This window comes from Monosiga brevicollis, genomic scaffold (genome assembly GCF_000002865.3).
Source record: "Monosiga brevicollis MX1 MONBRscaffold_36 genomic scaffold, whole genome shotgun sequence".
NCBI classification, from domain to species: Eukaryota; class Choanoflagellata; order Craspedida; family Salpingoecidae; genus Monosiga; species Monosiga brevicollis.
In genome coordinates this window covers 213435-232495 of record NW_001865073.1, presented here as the reverse complement: position 1 = coordinate 232495, position 19061 = coordinate 213435, and the positions used below count along the sequence as shown (strand labels likewise).

The 19061-nt window shown below is 56.1% G+C and overlaps 4 protein-coding genes across 4 annotated transcripts; 1 reads left to right on the top strand and 3 right to left on the bottom strand.

The window, feature by feature from the left end:
- Positions 1-548: 548 nt before the first annotated feature.
- Positions 549-1996, bottom strand: MONBRDRAFT_29604 (uncharacterized protein; the record flags this gene model as incomplete). The annotated part of the gene is made up of 7 exons (XM_001750033.1): positions 549-608; positions 696-853; positions 1021-1096; positions 1180-1336; positions 1460-1518; positions 1600-1806; positions 1940-1996. The coding sequence occupies 7 exons, from the start codon at positions 1994-1996 to the stop codon at positions 549-551; spliced, it is 774 nt and encodes a 257-aa protein (XP_001750085.1).
- A 148-nt stretch (positions 1997-2144) lies between these two features.
- Positions 2145-4585, bottom strand: MONBRDRAFT_29603 (uncharacterized protein; the record flags this gene model as incomplete). Its single annotated transcript, XM_001750032.1, has 8 exons — positions 2145-2271; positions 2383-2605; positions 2631-2705; positions 2750-2927; positions 3294-3982; positions 4147-4242; positions 4360-4422; positions 4508-4585. Coding segments are annotated over 8 exons (1529 nt in total), but the record flags the coding sequence as incomplete, so codon positions are not given.
- Positions 4586-6701: 2116 nt separating this feature from the next.
- On the bottom strand, positions 6702-9839 carry MONBRDRAFT_34414 (uncharacterized protein; the record flags this gene model as incomplete). Its single annotated transcript, XM_001750031.1, has 10 exons — positions 6702-7007; positions 7123-7343; positions 7425-7527; positions 7611-7760; positions 7859-7962; positions 8111-8249; positions 8373-8531; positions 8725-9228; positions 9386-9651; positions 9686-9839. The coding sequence occupies 10 exons, from the start codon at positions 9837-9839 to the stop codon at positions 6702-6704; spliced, it is 2106 nt and encodes a 701-aa protein (XP_001750083.1).
- Positions 9840-12080: 2241 nt separating this feature from the next.
- MONBRDRAFT_29601 (uncharacterized protein) lies at positions 12081-14588 on the top strand (the record flags this gene model as incomplete). The annotated part of the gene is made up of 5 exons (XM_001750065.1): positions 12081-12148; positions 12491-12582; positions 12748-12800; positions 13060-13098; positions 13209-14588. 5 exons carry the CDS (start codon positions 12081-12083, stop codon positions 14586-14588), a joined length of 1632 nt encoding a protein of 543 aa, XP_001750117.1.
- Positions 14589-19061: the final 4473 nt, after the last annotated feature.

Sequence of the window (19061 nt, the reverse complement as noted above, 5' to 3'; positions counted from 1 at the left end):
GTAGTCTGAATTCATCTCGAAAGGGGGTTTTTTTTGTAACTTGGGTTTCGAGCGTTCGGTTTGACGACGTGTGATGCTCCATCGTCACAATGCCCACCACACATGCTCACCAAACAAGCAGGATCAAACAGCATCGCTCGGCCGAGCGAATCTGAAGGTTCTCGTGAAAGAAACATTTTGCCACTGCCATCATAACCGGGCTCTAAATTAAAATTATGAAGAAATTCCCCAAAAAAAACTCTTTTTTTGAACCCTTGTTGCGAGCGACTGGTTCATTGTTCCCGGTGAGGCTGATGTGACCGTAGAATTCCCTCCTTGTAGGTGCATGAGTTGGTCAAGTATGAGTTTGTTCTTGTGCTGGCATCGTGTCTGCTCGTCCAAAGAACCATCGGTACAAGAAAACAGGCACACCCTAACAGAACTTTTTTTTTTAAAATAAATTTTATCATATGCAACCAGATATTCTGAAAACAATTGGCGGTAGCACCGTGATCCCGAAGGGTCCAAACGCACAACCACAATCGTCAGGATGAGCCGTGGGCACTTGCTCAGTCCACTCCATCATAGCCCTGTGTATTTTCAACAGCCAGCAAAAGCTTTTTGCGCAGCTACGGGCACAGACGAGTCAGCAGATCAAGTGGGTCAGGAAAAAACGGTTGTCACGCAGCAGCGGAGCAGATGGCTGCGTCACGCACAATAGCGTAGCTTTCGTATGGCGGCAGATCGATACGGTTGAAGCAGGTGTGGCTGCGTGGTAACTCAGGCGGCACACCGCGCCGGGCGATACAAAACTTTTGCGCGCCATTGGAGCCGTACAATTCGGCAAAACCACCAATGGGTACCCTCGAGGTGCCTGTCATTTCAACCAAGATACACCCGGGTTGAGCAAGGAGAGCAATAGCGCCCAAGGCAAGGAACAGCAAGGAAAAAAAAAAAACAGAAAAAAAAAACAGAAAAAAAAAAAAACAGAAAAAAAAAAACATTATGGTCATGGTGCTAGGGTCGAGAGACGGTGCATACCCGTGACAAACTGGAGCAAACGAGCTCGTTGCTCTTTGGTAAACGAGTGGACTGCCTCCCAAAACCATTTGACCGGCTGGCGCCAAAACACGCAACCATGAGAGATGGAATGATGAATGATGCAGTGCGGGATGGGCTATGCCTGTTAGTTTGACTAACCGGGCTGCTTGTGGTATACCCGTCAAGAAACTTGGTGTGGGTGCGCCAGTCGTTGACATCGATGGCGGAGATGCCGCCAATAAGCAGTTCGAGCTCACTGGGATCGAACACCGACAAGTCCTCTTGTGGGATAATCATGGTCAGGCCACGCATGAAGCTGTCACACACACAAAGCCAGCTGGGGTGAGAAGTAGATACGAAGCAAGGATCCTACAGGCGCGGTGGCGTCTAAGCAAGCCAACGACGAGCGCCTCCAAATGGAGCAAGCGAGCCAACATACGCGGTCATTTGCTCCTGAATGCGATTGACGAATCGGTGCTTAATCACCAGATCCACGTACTACCAACCACCATGTTCGGTGCCACAATGTCATCGGTGAGTCATGATGGGTTTGTCCACTCGGGCCCAACTGGTCCGTACCTCTTGTCGGTTAGCCTTGGTCACGTCAATGTCTGCCCCGCCAGGCTTGAGATCGGTATGTACCATCTCACCGTACTCATCGTGGTCGACCTGGAAAGTGAGGCACAGGGGCTCGGGATCATTGTCCAGCAGCCAGCGTAGGCTGTTGTAGTACTCAATGTCCACCGCTTCAATGTCTTCCAAGGTGATGGGCAGGTCTAGCATCATCTAGCGAAACCAAAAAACAAAACAAAAACAAAAACAAAACAAGAAAAAAGGATGTCTGAGATGACAGCCGGGCCAGCTCATGGGGCGCGCGTGCGCCTCGGGCCGGTTGCGCTCTGACATCAAGAAGCGTTACCTTGTAAAAGGGGCGGATAAAGTAAGCGTCAAGTAGCTTGCCATTGAAGAGCGCCATCCCGACCACGCGGCCAATAAAGTTGAAATAGCTGAGATGGTCTGGGTTGATCCCGGAGTTGGCGTTGATCTACGTAGGGGACCCGGGCAAACAGGGATGGTCACGGGCGCACAGAAAGACAAAGCATTCTCGACAGCTGATCAGGGACCGTGCCTGAAGGGTATAGACGTCAAGCGCTGAATATTCAAAGAGGCCGTAATACGGATTGAACATCTCCTGCGACAGCAGCATGAACCACTCGCGCGATGGGCCACCATAATCCAAGCCACGTTCGCCTAAGCCAAACGGTCAGATCGGTGAGCAAGCAGCAGTGTGGGTGAATGAGTATGTGAGCATTCAAAACGACACTGTTCCACATGGCAGACGAGGTGCCAGCAAGAACCGACCAGTAAACTTGACGTTCATGCGCATAGTCATTTGCATGGCCGTGGCTGTGCGAACGGCATTGAAGGAATCTTCGAGGATTGAGTCTCGGGACACAGCAATGTCAAACTGTTTCGAGGAAAGCAGATGCGTGCCAGAGGTGTGAGTGCGCGGACAAAGCATGGTCAAATTTTGAAGTGCTGCATGGCTGGGTAGAGGAGTCAATCGGGTGCCAATGCAGTGGATCTATACATACGTGTCCAGCACTGACACGGGTGCCCATTTTGGCCCGGAATGCGCTCTTTTTGCGAGCAAAATCGCGCGAGTAGGGCACGGCTTCGCGTGCCTGAACAGCGAGCGGAGAAAGGTTTGCCACATGAGATTCTGTACCAAGGACACTCTGGACACTGTGAGCGAAAAAATCACGACCGCCTGCCTTCTACGTGCCTCTTCCATGGTTTCTTGAAGAGCAGGCAGGCCCGTGCGAGGGTCCTCCCATTGTGTAGTCCGCGTTCGGTGGTTGACAAAGAATTTGCGACCCGACTGTGTGTATCGCTCCTCCCAGTATCTACAGACCAGAAGGGGTCAAAGGCAGAGGCGAGGTCGCGCGAAAGGAGTTGGGGCAACGTGGGCTACTTCTTACAGTGGCAAGGGGCCAAGGTCGTCGCTGGTTTGGGCTAGCATCATTACATGAGAACACAGTGCATAAGTGAGCCAGAGCGAGGGCGGCACAGATCAGCTTTGGGGTTGTGCTTGTAATGAGGGGCGCCGGGGCGACCTACAGTCATCGAGGCTGTTGCGTGGGTCTTCCCACGTAGTGGTGGATGTGTTATGATCAATGAAAAAGATCCTGGCGTTGAGAGCAGGGGCGCGTGTAGAGATGAGGAGAGCAGGGACAGGGAAAAGGGTCGCAAGTCCACCGCTGTGCACAAACCTTCCCGCCTTGGTGCGGCTCATGACCCAACCAGGTGGAAGAGGTCCCGAGGCTTGATTGGAACCGCTCGTGGCATCGCCTTCGCTGGGCGTCTGACTGGGCCCGACGCTGGCACCGTTGCTGCCTGTGCCGGTGCTGCTATTAGAGTCCTCCTCTTGTGCTTCGCGATCGAGGACACTCTGGAGGGCAGCCCGAGCGCGGACGATGCTGTTGGCAGCCACTTGCTGGACCTGTTGCATGGATGTACAGACTTGGCGGGTTTCGGCGTGCACGTATTGACGGCGGCCATTGCGGTCGATTTGAACGGACCAACCCGCCGGCAGGGCGCCATCTTCCTCGCCACCGCTCGCGGGTGAGTGGGTGTCGCTTGGCGCGGGGCTGATGGCCGGTAGCTCCACGGTGATGCCGGTGAGCTCGGCGCGGCTGACATAGCCAATCTTCAGGGTGAGCGAGCCGTGCACGTGGCTGCGGGGAGACCGCTTTTGCAAGACGAATTTGCGAGGGGTGGCGTGGGCCCAGCGGTGGCTGGCCGGTGGGAGTAGCTGCAGGTCAATGCGCACTTGACCCAGGAAAGGGTCTCGCGTAATGCGATGGTGGTCAAAGAGGCGGACCAGAAGATAGAGCACGGGGCCGTTGTGGCGGTCCACGTCTCCGGTCAAAGGCCACGCAAAGAGACATTCTTCCTCAAACTATAGCGCCGGCAGTTCAGTAGATTTTGATGAGCGGGGTCTTTGCGGCAGCAACTGTAGCACCGGCGACGATGACAGCAGCGGGCAGTGGCATGGGAAACGGGACCACCATTCATGCTGCACGTTCATTAATTCTCTCGGGCGCCGCGCAGGGTGTGACCAACCGTGACCGCCCCATCATGCACTTGGGTCTTGTTGTTGGTGCGAAAGGCTCCACCAACGCTCTCGATCTGGTTACCGTGCGGAATGGTCTCGTGCAGCTGTGGCAAAGGGGGCGAAAGCGTTAAAAAAAGGGGGTGAGCGAGCACACAGCGGGGAAGAGGTGTATCTGTTTTGTTGCTTCTTGGCCTCCTGAAAGATGAATCAGCTGAGCGTACGGTGGCAATGGCATAGGGGGCACGTAGTCCGAGCGACTTGCGGGGCAAATCTTGCGCAGAGACCTGATGGGTCCACAGCCGGCCAGGAATAGGTAAGGGATGGCGGGCATGCAAGGCGGGTGCTCGCACAGGTTGTGGCACGGCTTACAATGTCAAGGCGGAGGTAATCACCACAATTGCTGAGATCTCGAAAGCCGTACAGCGGCAGGGACGTAACGTCTTCCATGGTGACGAAACGACTGCCGCCAGCGGCACCAAACGCTGCACTCAAGGAAAAAGCGCTCCAACCAGGCTCGCTGGTGGTGCTACTGCTGGCGAGCGCAACTCGTAGCAGCTGCGGGCGCGCCAAGGGCAGACCACGGCGACTACAAGGGCTTTGGTAAAGGCCACAGGAGACTAAGGTTGGCTCAGAGGAAGCGGAAAGCCTGGCGAGGAGGCGCTGCTCGTGCAGGGGGTTCCGAGGGGCACCTCCGTCCCGATCCCCAGAGCAAGGGGGAGAGCGAGGCGAGGCGAAGCGGACGAGGCGAGGCGGGTCACAGTGGTAGCCAAAGAAGAAGAGGACAACCAAAGGCGGACGATCGCCGAGGATGCCAAGCGACAGCTTGGGGAATACAGGTGATGAGGAAGAACAAGACGAGGAGAAAGAGGAGGAGAAGCAGGAGGAGGAGAAGGAGGAGGAGAAGCAGGAGGAGAAGGAGGAGAAGCAGGAGGAGGAGAAGGAGGAGAAGCAGGAGGAGAAGCAGGAGGAGGAGAAGGAGGAGAAAGAGAAGGAGGAGAAAGAGGAGAAGGAGAAGGAGAAGGACGAAGAGAAGGAAATGTAGGAGGAGGAGGAGGAGGAAGAGATGTAGGAGGAGGAGGAGGAGGAAGAGATGGAGCAGGAGCAGGAGGAGGAGGAGATGTAGGAAGAGGAGCAGGAGCAGCAGCAGCAGCAGCAAGAGGAGGCGGAGGCGTCAATCTTTCCGTTGCCAAAAATGGCGCAACCCGATGTAAAACTATTTTACTTTTAAACATGTATGTTCTGCTTGTGATCAACTCAAGGGGCATAATGTTGGCAACAAGTATTTTATACCCCGTCAGCCTGACCCTCGCCAGTGCGCTATGATGTATTTTACTTAAATGTAAGCTAGTTTATGCATAGGTGGTATTCCATGGGCTTAAAGTGTAAAGAAAAAGTATTTTCCAGACTCGACACCCTGGGGTAAGGATTGCATGTGAGTTGCGACTACGGCGCAGAACGTGCTGGTGGACTGCTGGTGCACATATGGCAGCCGCAGGCTCAACGGCTGTGATGGAGGGGTGGCAGGCGGGTGGGGGCGGGGAGGTAGAGTGAGGGGTGGTTGAGCAGGGGGATAGGGGTTGGATTTGAGAGAGAGGGGGGGGGGGCAGGGCATGAGATGTACCTGTGTGAACGTGCAGGCGCTGGTGGCGGCTTTCGGGTGCGACAACACTTACGGTGCAGGTGCTGCTCCGTGCTCTCACTGATCAGGCATTTGAAGGGTGGCCTTGCTTTTTGAACAAGCCCATTGATTCGTCGAGCACACCTGGTGCGTGATCGCTTGTCCTTCTCTCTCGGCCCCGCGTTGACACACGCCGGCTCGTGTGCTCATCTCACATAACAACAGTGAGCCTGGTAGCTAAATCATGGCGTTGGCCGACATTCTGCACAAGGGCCTGGTGCTCTCGCTGCTGGGCTTGACCGGCTACTACAGCATCTTTGTGCTTTCCAAGTCTTCGGATGTTGTTGAGCGCTACAACTACCTCAAGGCCAAGCAAAAAGCCGCGCAGGCCGAGGCCATCATGGCAGAGTCGGCTGCTTCTCAGGATTCCGCTGCCCCGCCTAGCTCCTCAGCATAGACCTGCCAGCCGTTCGCCAGAACGCGGAACGGACTGACCCTTTTTTGTCTGTATTTTTTTGAAGTTTTGGGCATCCGGCGTCGAAGAGGGCCCGGCCCCTCTGTGATCCAATGCGGCTGTGCCCCATGCTTTGCGACTGCCTTGGAGCCTGGCGCAGGGCGTCGTTGCGGCGCGTACAGCTGTATGATAATCTTCTGTGGGTGTGCGGTATTGTTGATCCGAGGCACCCGTCTTATGTTGGCCAGCTGTCGTGGCACTCGCAGCGCGACGGTTCATCTTGTCAAATTGACATCTTTTCTCTCCGTTCCTATTTTCTCGGGTCTGTCAGAGGTGTGTGTGTGTGTGTGTGTGTGTGTGTGTGTTCCACTTCCTGTTGGTGTGCCCTCTGACTCATGTTCATCACGCGCACGGAGAGGCTCGGGTACTCGGCCTTGAAACGGTGTTGTGGGAGACGTTTGTTTGGTTGTAGATTTCAAACTCAGCCAACCTTACAATAGGGCACCACTGGGTTGAAAAAGCGTTGCGTTCATGTCTCGCCTTTGAGGCACTGTTGCGGTTGCCTGAGCCATGGCAGCTTGCCCGTAGGCCGTGCCGTCCAGTCCCGCGTGACGCAGTGCCTGGAAGAGACGCCATCGACGGTCCGACGTGACCGTGGTATCGCTATATCCCTCAACGCCCAAGCGGGGCAAGGCTTCGCGGAGGCGTCGCTGTTCGCGGGCATCCTCGGCGGCACGAAGCTGAGCCTTGGTCGGTTGCCAGACTCGGGTGGGGTCATCCTCCACCTCTGGTCGTACCTGCTCAACCACCCAAATTGCAAGCAAAGACAGCAGCGGGGCGGGGTGAGGGCTTCAAAAGACTGGCAGAGTGGCGTCGGGGCAGGGGTCTCGGGGAGATGGGCTGTGTGCAGACCTGGGCACGCAGCGCTTCGAGGCGACGTTCGCGCTCTTCAACAAGTCGCAACTCTGCTTCGGCTTGTCGTTGGCGCTCAGCTTCACGGTCCTCTAGTTCACGGCGTCGATAGGACGTTCGACGTTGATTGTGACGTTGTTGTCGTTGGCGCTCAGCCCGCGCTTCTTCAGCAGCGGCGGCTCGTTGGCGTTGAAATGCTTCCTCGGCCTGGCGCTGTTGCTCTATGGAGCAGGGGTGATGGTTGGGACAATGGGAGGCACGACACTTGCGACAAGGGACAAGGCGGACATCGCAGGGCAAACCTTGTCGCTGGCGGATGAGATCCTTGATGCGCTGTCGCTCGGCGCGCTCCCGCTCAGCCTCGGCTGCGGTCGCTCGACGCTGTCGCTGCTCTGTCTCCTCCGCCTGTGGGGTGACGGTGATGAGAGGGTGGTGAGGGCGGTTTGTCGCAGGAGATCAAGTCTGAACAAACGCCTGGGACAGCCTACCTCGCGTAGGCGGGCTTGGAGCGCAGCTTGGCGCTGGGCGCGAAGCTGCTGCAGCGTGGTGTAGAGGCGTAGCTGCCGTTGTTGTTGGCGCTCTCGCTCGCTGGTTGCCTGCTCATCGGCAAAGGCGGCAGCGATGGCATCGGTCACTGCCTGTTTAAGAAAAAAAAGGCACGCGTGTGCAAAAGTGAGCTCAAAGGCCGGCACGTCGTTTTGCAATCTCGTCTGCGCTGAAGAGGCAGCGAAATGACCTGCTGCAAGTAAGTATGATATTCCTGCAGCTCGCGGAGCGTGGTGAGTGTGTGCTCCCTATCCTCGGCGAACATAGCAATCAACACGTATGAGAAGCCGCGCACTTGACATCGTGTGTGTGGGTGTGTGTGTGTAGCAGTAGTCAGAGTGGTAGTGATAGTAGCAGTAGTAGTTGTCGTGGTGGTTCTATGTGTGAAAATTTGAGGCCCAGACAGAGGCAAGGGGGCAGAAGAGCCGACAAACTCGAGCACTATTCACGAACTTTTGCTTGCGCCGGTAGAAGGTGCGGCCAAGAATGTGGTTCTCGTGGTTGGAAATGGTATTGCGATCAATGCCCAAAACCTGGGCTGCTCGCTCCACCGCCAGGAGGCGACGCGTGACGCCCTTTGACTATGCAGAAGGGGTGAGAAAGGGGAGATTCAAAACATCAAAACAAGTGATGTTTGCTGGTTAATGACCGCAAAGTGATTGATGGGAGTGGGTAAGAGCAAGGGCGGTAAGAGCAAGGGCTACTTTGAGGGCTGGTGGGAGGGTGAGGGAGCGATAGAGTTCGAGAAGCCATTCCAGAGTAGCATAGTGGTCGGGAGCAAGATCGCCGTGTGGAGTCTCCAGAATGACGCGATAAGCTTGGTCCAAGTCCGCTTGCCGTTGCTGTGCTTCTCGCAACAAATCCTAAAGCAAGCAACCAACCATGGTATTGAGGAGAGGAGGAGGAGGAAGAGGAGCAGGGAGCAGGGGCGGGCACATTTGCGATAGGACAAGGCGCCGGTCAGCGGGCAGCGCTCAGGGGACGCAGAAAGCAGGACCATCAATGGCCAATGATTTTTGCTGAGGGGAGGAGTTGGAAGATTGAAGATGAACGCACATCAAGTTCAGTGGTGAGTGCTTGGGACAGATCGGAATCTGGACAGTGTTCAAGGAGAGAGCGGCAGGTTTGCTGCAGGGCATCGGCGCGGGATGCGTGTTGGGCATGGGTGGAGACGACCTGGTCCAGGAGGGCGAGTTCGGCTTGAAGGGCCTCGGCCTGGGGTCGCAGGGCCAGGAACTGGTCATCCACCATGGCTTGCAGACGGTGAAGACGGGTGTCGGGGGCAGTCTGATCCTGCTGCAGGCTTTCGGCTTGCTGTTGTTGACGGAGCCAGGCGGCGCGGAGGTCGCGATAGGCCGTCTGAAGGGCATGAAAGAGTTGGTCGGCTTGCTCGTTGATGGCCTGGCGGTAGTGGGTATCGGGACCCAGGAGAGCGAGGGCAATGGGCTGCAGTTCGGCCTCAAGTTGTTGAGCGGCGGCGCGTAGGTTACGGTGGCCCATGCGCCATGCCTCACGATGAACTTCGCGTTGCACGGCTCGGTCCTGTTCCTGTTGGTTGCGCTGTGATTATGGAAATGACGCAGATTCGCGGGCAATCGGTGTGGTGAGATCAGTGGCATAGCAGCGGTGGTATGCGAGGCGTGCAGCCAAGGCCACGTCCCAAGGCAAAAAATTGGGCGGAGTATAGTCGTGCGTGCGAGTGCGTGCGAGGCCGAACCTGTACAGAGCGCACGCGCTGTTGCAGGTGTTGACCGCGGTCCCGGTGCTGAGCAGCACGAGCTCGCAATTGATCATAGGTTCCCCGATTACGCTGCCGCTGCTGCTGCCGCAGCAGCTGGTTAACCAGTGCCTCACCCGCGCTCATGTTCGGCGGCGGCGGCGGCGAAGCGAGCGAGCGAGCGGGCGCGAAATTAATTTCCCGGTTGATAAGTCCAGATTCTTGCAATACCCCTCGGAAATGAGAAGATACGTTGGAGGGGGATACTGAAGTTGGATAAGAGTGACAATAATGGATGACATTTTGATGTCATCTCCTCCGGATGCTGCTTGGGATGCATGTGACGTTTGGGGGATGGCGTGATGAGCATACCACGGTCGGGGGTTGTGGGTCGCGAAGCGCGTGTTGGACGCAGCGTTGATGGCGGCGAGGGAACAGTATCAAATGTCGTCATCGTACGACCTTCAAAGTGATCATGTTCAGCAGGCTCGAGTGGGACAGAAGGGGTACGTGGGTGCAAAGGATGCGGCAAGTTTCATCTGCGCGTTCGACGCAGAAGGACATGGCGGGAGCGACAACAACGGACCCTGTAGGCGCTCTTCTTCAAGAGGCAAGTCTCACGTCATGACGTGCCACGTTTTCTTCGAGGCGGATCTCTGCCTTTCCCGACTTATCTTTGGACCGTCCCCAGCCTCCCCCCTGATCTCCTGCTGCGTCATCTGAGCGTCTTCGACTGACAATTTGTGCAAGAATTGATTGGGTCTGGATCATTCTGTGGCCGACGTTGATTTCGGTGGGCAGCTGCTGCTATGACACCGATCACTGATGGCCGCTGGCACTCGGACTCGGTGGGCCAGAGGCGGTCCCATTACGTAGAGAACGGGCAAGCATCCCCCTTCTTAAACAGGTGCTTGGGGGTACAAGGGGCGACTTGATCTACCAGCCCATGACTCGATGATAAAATGTGATACACGTAGCGAACCAACAACACCAAGCATGAATGTCTGCCGCGTTCGTCAGTCGGGGATTTTTTTTTGGAGGTGCTGGGCGGCGGCTGTCCTTGACAAGGGGTTTAATGTCAGGAAGGAGGTGCTCGTCAGGTCCGAGTCCGCCGCCGGCCAGGGCCAGGTCACTCGTCGCGCCACACATGGCTTTGCGTTGAACTCTAGAACATTATCGATTCGGATCGCCGGTCGGAATTTTGTGACAGTTGTCATTGTCAAATCTTGCATGCGTCGGATGCCAGAGCGACTGGAAAGGGCGTGCCCCAACATCTGTTTCCCTGTGCGGTGACACAGTCTTACACAATTTGACAGGCTACCCATAGCTGGGTGTGAGTTGCGTCGTGGGTCGTGGGATCATGTGTCTCGCGCCACACCTTTCGAGTCGGGATTGGTGTCACAGGCACAGGCCGCGGTCTACGGGCTTTGGCAGTCGTGGCTGGAAGCGATGATCGCGGTTCGTCTGGCTTGCGCGAGCACACGTCACGGTGTTGGCAGTGACGGCAAGCGCATGACTCGGAGCAACTCGCGGGTCGCCGTCGGTGCTGGGCTTTGTTTTGGGATCCGCGATCGCCGACGCCAATGTACGTCGCCTGCGTGTGTCTTGAACCATGTCTCAAATGGTGCTAAGCGCGCTCGCGCGCGTTGTCAGAAGGACCACCGTTGCATGAAAAGCACAACCTGAGATGGTCGCCATTATTCTTGGGGGTTTTGTAGCACTCGCACATGCAAGCCTCGTTGCTTTGCCACTGTCTGGCGAGTTCTGTCGACCTGGTCGTGACAGGCGGTGTGCGGTGTGTGTTTTCTTCTCAACTTGTCCCTGAGAACGGTTGGAGTGGACGGAGCTTGGCATGTTGATGCCCCCTTTCCTTTGCCTCGATCGCCGACCGCTACGTGATGGCCATCGAGCAAGGTCAAAGAGTCACCCCCTTTTTGGGCAGCGCGCTGGCTGGTACTCATTCCTATCGTATGCATTGCGGGAGAGTGGCGGCCCAGGCAACAGCGCAGGGCCATGTATGCATGACACGCGATCGGTGAGGCTCACAAGGGTTGGGCTTTTCCGCACAAAAGCACGGTTCGGCGCACTTCCCCTTCCCCACCCGATCCCTGGGGGGCGTCCTTGACGATCAGGCCGATGCGTGCTCCCGACATCGACCATCACGTTGTGCAAAAAAAAGGGTACACGATCACCCCCAGGTTACATCGGTAGCCAGAATGTGATCTCGCCCAAAGCCTATCCCATTACCAGCAACCCGCCTCGCCTCCCCCCCGTGCAGGCACTCCTGCAAGCAAGCAAGCTAGCAGGCCAACCCCATCAACCCATGCACCAACCCAAGCAAAAAAATAAAAACAAGAAAAAAGCCAAACACACTGCTAACATGTAAATTGGATAGGGCACACAAGGGGTGGCACGTCATCCCGACAAGTGATGAGTGGCCTCGAGCATCAAGTCAGAATCAATAGGCCGAGGGGGATGAGGACACGAAACGCCGCGCCGAGCCACACTGCCCAGAGACCTCACAACGTTATGGGATCTCTAGGTTTGGTCGCTCGGCGAGTGGGTTGATTCCCCCCAAATTCCCTCACTGGGGTGGCGCCCAGCCGCAAAACCCCTTTCTACCTACATTCCCGCGTCCCTGCTGTTGTCATTGGCCGCCACACCGCCTGCGGACCTAGGCACGACATCGTTCATTATGCACACCTCCTCTCGCTCTCTCTTGCGAGAGCGCGTCAGAGCCGGGGGGCCTGTTCTGATTCTGGGGTGTGTGGTCGGCAGGGTGGCATTTTCATCGATCCGATCGCGGCTTCCACCAGCCCACAAACCAAGCACATCACTGTTGACGCGAAGACGAGTGCTGCTCTACAAGTGACAACTTTGCGCCGGCGATCCCACCTCACAAGTTCCCATTCCCCCCTTCCTCCCCTTCCCCATCCCTCCACCTCTCCGTCCCTCCCGTTCCCATCCCGTGGCGCTTGCCCTCGGTTCGCTCTTCGGTCCAGCGCTCCTCCTTCAAGAAACCCGTGTCCACCACGTACGTCATTCCTGGCACTTGCGCCTGACACCCCGTGACCCACACCCTCACCCACGGCCCCTTGAGACCAGAGGACACCAAAAGTCACCCACCCTCTCTCCCCCACTTCTTCAGCTGCATCACCCCTCTCTGTCTCTCTCTCTTCTGCGTCTGTTTGCATCTGGTAAGCGCCTGATTTCGACGTGGTGGCCTCCTTGTCGCTGTTACCCACGTTCAAAGGCGAGCTTGGCACGCATCCCTTCCATCCCTTCCATCCCTATCATCCCTGTCCCTTGACGGACCCAAGGCATCAACATGCACATTCACTCTCATTTTTCATCTTTCGCAGACCCCATCCCCTCTCATCCCCGTCCCCAGTCCTTTCTTCCCGACTGCCACTTGGTGCGAGGCATCGCTGTTTTTTTTTTTCCGTAAGTGACAGCGATTTGTGTTGATGTGTTTGCTTATGTGGGATGAAGCTCTGTGTGGCCGTGCAACTCTTGATGGCATTGGTCGGCGCTGCCGTTTGTGGCGAACCGACACTGGCACTCGGCTGCCCCCATGACGCACGGCTTACGGGCTCAAGCCGCATCCCACTCCCACTCCCACCACCACCACCACCACGTATCTGATCGCATCTGTTGTTTTTTGTTGATCGTAGGCTTTCGCCAGCGTCTACACGGCCACCCGCTGCCATCGGGTTAGCGCGGCGCCCATTCTACATCCCACATTTCACGACGTTGAACACCCAGCACGATCAGATCAATGAGTGCCGCTGCCATTTCTCGTCGCGCCACGTTGGAAATGCAGGGCTCGCGATCCGCTCCAAAGCCCCACGCCATGGCCATCGACACGACCACCACAGATTTCAATGATCGCAGGGCTGCCTCTGGGCTACCCTCGGATTTGGATCTCAACCTCTTTACAAGCTTGGACGAAACTCAAACCTTCGCGTCTTGCTGGGACCAACAACCGACAGCACTCAACGACACCAAGCCGGATTACGGACATTATCCGCCTCACGAATCGGCCGACCCAGCGTCCATCGACCGCTTCACGCCGTGGGCCACCTCCCCGACGCTCCGATCTTCTCACCTCGACAGCCATGCGCACCACCATCCACCCTGCCACAATCAACTCCGCTTGCAAGGGCTGCACAGCGAAGAGCTGCAGGCCATGCCTACGCGCTTGGCACCCGTGTCCTCCACAGCCGACACCTGTACCAGCACCCTGCCTGCGTACCCCATGAGCGGAAGAGGTTGGGATGAGCCCATGTCCTCGAATCATCGCCTCGCGACTCACTCTTGGTCAAGCGCGACTGCCAGCTCGCTGCCATCAGCACCTGCACGGAGTCATCACGGCTCCTCGAACATGGTGAGCGCCACCAGCCACGGCAGCTCCTACGAACGACCCTGGTCTGGCCTCGCGTCGGCCCATGTGATGGACACCACTCCGGCCCCGGCCGCCCAGCGTGAGGATTGGCACCACGGGGGCAGTTTCGTGCTGTCCGAGCCTTTACCGACGTCAAATCAGTCTCAGGGCGACCGGTCGTCGTCCAACTTCAATGTCCCTGCCAGCAGCGCTGGCTCGAGCCAGGCTCCCATTCTGGACGACCCTCTTAATGACCTGCTTGATGAGCTGTGGTGCCCCATCCCCACGTCCACGGCCACTCCGCCAACCGCACCAACCAAGCTCCGCGGCACGACCACGACCACCACCTCGACCACGACCAATGCTGACGCCTCACCAAAACCCACGTGCATGAACGAGGCACCGGCACGCCCCCTCAGTCTGCCCTTTAAAACGGAACAAGAGGATCTGGACGACCTCTTGTATGCCAACCCCCAGCCTAGCTTGAGCCTCGAGCTCAACGCCCAACCCATCACCATGTACCCAGGCATCCGAATCAGTTCGGGCACAGTGCACCCTGCGACACGCAAGGTGGCGACTGAGGCCGAGCTCATGGCGCTCGATTTGGCGGATCGTACCACGCGCACACGCATCTTGGCGCGCCTTGCCGCTCGGCGACGTAAGCACCAACAGCGCCTGCGTCGCCGTGACCTTGACGTGCTCATCTCACTGGCCTCGCAGCGTCATGAGCAACTGACTTGGGCCCATCGTCAACTCACCCAGCAGCGCGGCTTGCTGCTCGCTGCCGTGCGTGCCCAACGCGCTGCCGGTCGTCTTTAGATTTGCCTGGCATAAACCTGCTACTTGCTGCATGTCGGCCCTTGTCCCCCTCTTTTTTTTTTTTTGATTCTCCCAATCTTGTTCATGTTTATATTGTCTGTCCATGCATCTGATAAACATGTTGTTCGCAGCCAGCCCTTGGCCTTTGTATGCTGGCTGTGTCTTGCGCCCTCTGAGTGTGGTGATGAGCGCGCCTTGTGTCTCCTAACACCGCCTTTTTTGGTTATTACGTGTGCGAGCCCGGCGGTGGGCTGACTGCGCTTCCCAGGCTTTCCCAGGCCGTCTTTTGTTGAGTTTGGGCTTTTTTCCCCATTGTCGTCGTTTATGACTGATCAAGGATGTCGGCCTGTCCAAGCCGATGCGTTTGACTGGAGCCTCTCCAAACGTTGAGGCGGGACGCTGTGCTGTTTCGTTTCTTCATCTACGTCCTTTCTTTTTTCCGGTGTGTTCCCGCATCTTTGGCTGCCGTGCAGTTTGCGAGGAATTGTTTCTGTGAGCTTTTGATATTGACTCTTGGTTTTTTTCTTTTAAGCGTATCTCTCTTCTGAAATCGAGCAATCGAGCAATCGAGCAATCGGTCTGACCACTTTTTTTTTTCTGAGAAGGAGGGCAACTGCTGGCTAGATGCTTCTTAGCCAGCGTCGAGCCTCGCGATTTGACATGACTTTACTCATGAGGGACTGGCAGGACTGTTTGGCATTCAAGGTTCAAGTGGTGTTGGTTGCTCGGCGTGGCTGATTTGACAGTGGTTAGGGTCGGCATGACACCAAAACAGGCCGTGCCTGCCATCTGATCGTTGCTACGCTACTGTTGTATTTTTTTTTTTCTTCAGCTCTGTTCTTTGGTCAAGTTCCTTTTCTTTGTTATCCAAGAGAGCGAGTATGCCATGAAGGCACAGGAAAGGGGAAAGGTTCGGGACGCAAGGCAAGCACATGGCATATTTAGGGCATGCAGTGGCGCAATATGGTCAGTTTTTAGGGAAGAAGGTCGCTCGACAGCTCGTGGCGGTCGATACGCTATGAACGAATGTTGAACGAGTCATATCTGCGTGTCAGGATTATTCCTTATCATCTACCATTGTCCTTGATGCCGAGGGGTGGAAGGAAGGGACGCGCGTGGTTTTGTGACCACCCGGCTCACAACCCTTGTTCATGCTACCCTAGCAGGGCATCGTGATTGCCAGAGGCCACATAGAAAAAAAAATAAAAATAAAAAAATAATGGCGTTATGGCCTAAAAAGTGGCAAAGGACGACTCGTAAATCTTCAGGGGTCATGGATGGGAATTTGCAACAAGGGATATGTTTGGGGAACGGCGCAGATGGCCTGCCAAGCACGGAAGATTCTTGTGGGTCTCGACACGTGTTGGGAGAGTCGCAGCGGCGCCCATTCTGTACTGGACTTCTGATTTGCAGGACAAGGCCAGGCATGCATACAAGGCGGCTAGCAATCAGGTTGTATTGCTCTTTTATTTCGTCGGATCAGGCGTGCAGTGTGCCCCCGGCGTCGAGAGAAAGGTGGGGTACTTGCGGTGCTTTGGCAGACAATTCGCTACAATTTATTTTGGCACGCGCAGTATCAGTACGTGCTACGATCTGAGTGCCGCCCGGGTCAATTCGGGGGGTGTGCGGAGAGGAGTTCGAGAATGTGCACGAAAGTAGGGGAACGTGCCCCAGGGTTGAGAAGGTGAGGCTGGTTGCGTGAAAATTTTATTTGTTTGTTGGCGTTTGGTGGCTTGATCGGCTCATGGCGGTGGCGATCGAGGCGGAGCAGCCACGATTCGGGTCCTGTTGGAGTCGTCCGCAGCTTGTGGCAACAATGATCCTTTGACGCGCGGGGGTTGGCCACGAACGGACACTTGGAAAGAACGAGGGACGACGCAAGAATTTCGGAAAAAAAAAGCGTGCACTCGGCTCGTCGAGCAGATGGTCTTGGCTAATTCTGCTTGCATGCAGGGATAGGCAATCAAGTCGCTTTGCAGTCGTATGAAGGACGCTCGACGCAATCATCATCGTTCAGGCAAACTTGCTGGACAGATCGCTGCACCGGCCAGGGCTCGAAGGTATCAAAAGGTCATAGAGATGATTCATGAATGTACCTGGTGCGTGGGTTTTGGAGGCTCGTCGTGGAGAGGAGCGTGATGATCAGAGCGCGTACAAAAATCTTGGGATTTTGCGCAAGAATTGGTGTGGGAGAACATTCATGAATGTTTATACTGGGTAAGCGATCATATGATTCGCATGCCAACTGGTTCCTACCTGGCACACGATGCTCAATGGTGTTCAGGTGCACTGGCGCCACACGTGTGCCGTCAAACATCAAGAACTGTCCGGCAGGCGATGGACGTCGAGACGTGATGGGGTGGTGCGACGCGCGCGAGCTCGGCTTGCTCTCCGCAGTCGTCCTGCTTCGCACCCTGCCTTTCTCGCCGACCACCACGCCACGCGTCCATTCCGTGCTTCTCCCCAAGCATCATGGTGACGCGAAAAAAAGTTCTCCCCACATAAAACAACGCACACACCTCATTGCTGCTGCTACGCTTGCTGCTGCCGAGACTTTCGGCGCTCGCACGACGGGGTGTCGGCCCCCTTTGTCTCTCCCTCCCCATCTCTCTCTTCTGTTCTTGATGACCCTCCCTGATACTCTCCCCTGCGATTTTGTGGGATTTCCACATCATGATGCTTCGGGTGTCCCATGAGCTTTTGTTTGCCTTCTTCAAGAAGGCAGCCTGCGAGTTTCCTGACCTCTTGCTCGGATTCCCAACCACCATCACTTGCATCCACTATATTGGCTCTTTCAGTGTGACGAAATGTGGTCGTCGTTCACTCTGCGTCGAGTGGGAACGGACAAGGGCTCGAAACTCCCAAAATGGCGCCTTTAGGGGTAACCTACACCACCCCCATTCCAAAGTGATGTTGCTCCATGGGTGGAAGATCAGCCAATACAACAACACACACACACGCACACACACACGCAATTAGCTTGTCAGTGAGTGTGCTTGTGTGTGCCATTTTCTCAAGCAACAGCTTGTACCGTACGTTGTGTACGCGTTGACTTCCACTCTGCGTGCGCTTGTGTTGAAATTCCAAGCCAAGTTGCAGCAGCTGGCTGCTTTTCTTTTGTTCTTTTTGCATCCGTTTCTTTTGTTCTCCCTTGGGATCGCTGCGCTGCACTTTTGTGTGTGTGTGTGTGTGTGTGTGTGTGTGTGTGCGCTGCTCCCCAACTCCCCAGCGCCCTCCCCCAACACGCCCGAGGCTGCCATCTTGTCGCGCCATGCACCATGGCACATCGTCTTGCTCTTTGAAAACAAACACACACGCACACACACACGCACGCGGTCTGAACCTTGGAATTGGCCTGGTCCTTTCGGCTTGGTCGCAACGTTTGCATACCATTTGAGAGCCCCCTTTGCTGTTTGCCATTTTTCGGGATCGCACGCTTTGCTGGCTGATGATCTCCCAATGCTATGCTTGGTCCAACCTCAGACACACACGTTCCATTTTTCTCCTTTTTCAATCGCATTGCGACCACACACACACACACACACACACACACACACACACACACAGACTGTCACTCGTAAGTTTGTCTGAATGAGGCGCACAAATGGCAGCCCCCCTCCCTCCCATTCTCCTCGATCGATACGTGCCTCTGCCCTGCGCGCGCCCACCAATTGCCATAAACACACACTTGACACAGACACCAACATGAGATCTGTGCCAACACCTTACAGTCAAACACCAAAACGTTTTTTACCCTCACCAAAAGGGCAGCGACCCCCCCCCCCCCCCCCCCACTTCTGGTTGTTCTTCATTCCTTTCGATGTGAAACTGACCGCCTGCCACCACGCGATGAGACGCCGCCTGACACATGGCATCCCCTCCTCCGCTTCCTTCACTTCGTTGGTTGTCCGGTGCCCCTTGACCTGCACCTTTATTCTCCCACGCAGTCAGATTGTTCAGGTGTTCATGTCTTTTCCTCTGGTTTGTTCAAGAACACTCTCTGCCCCTCTGACTCCACACATCCCCTCAGTTTGTCGAGTATCTCGGTGTCCTTCCGCCCTCTCCTGTGACCTAAACCACCCATATCCCCCAAAGGCTGCCCGTGGCACCGGCTCTTCTCCCTCTTCCTGGATTGCGCACGGGTAACATCACACCGCCTTTACACACACATCACACAAAACACTGCGCTGCACATTCCCCCCCCCCTTCCCCCCCTTCAATTGCGCCACAAGGGCGGGGTCCTGCTGCCAATTTTGTTCTGCTTCTGTTGTGCTTGTGGTGGTTTTTCCCTTTTGCGCCTTGGGCCTGTGTGCTTCCGCATCTGGCTGCCACCACCCACATTTCTGACTTTGGGCCTGGTCGCTTCCTCCCATCCGTAGATTCGTGGACGACCTTGGAATACACTGGCACGCCGATTCCTGCAATCATCCGAGCCCGCTTTATCACCACCCAGCACCGCTGGGCCCTCGAGAC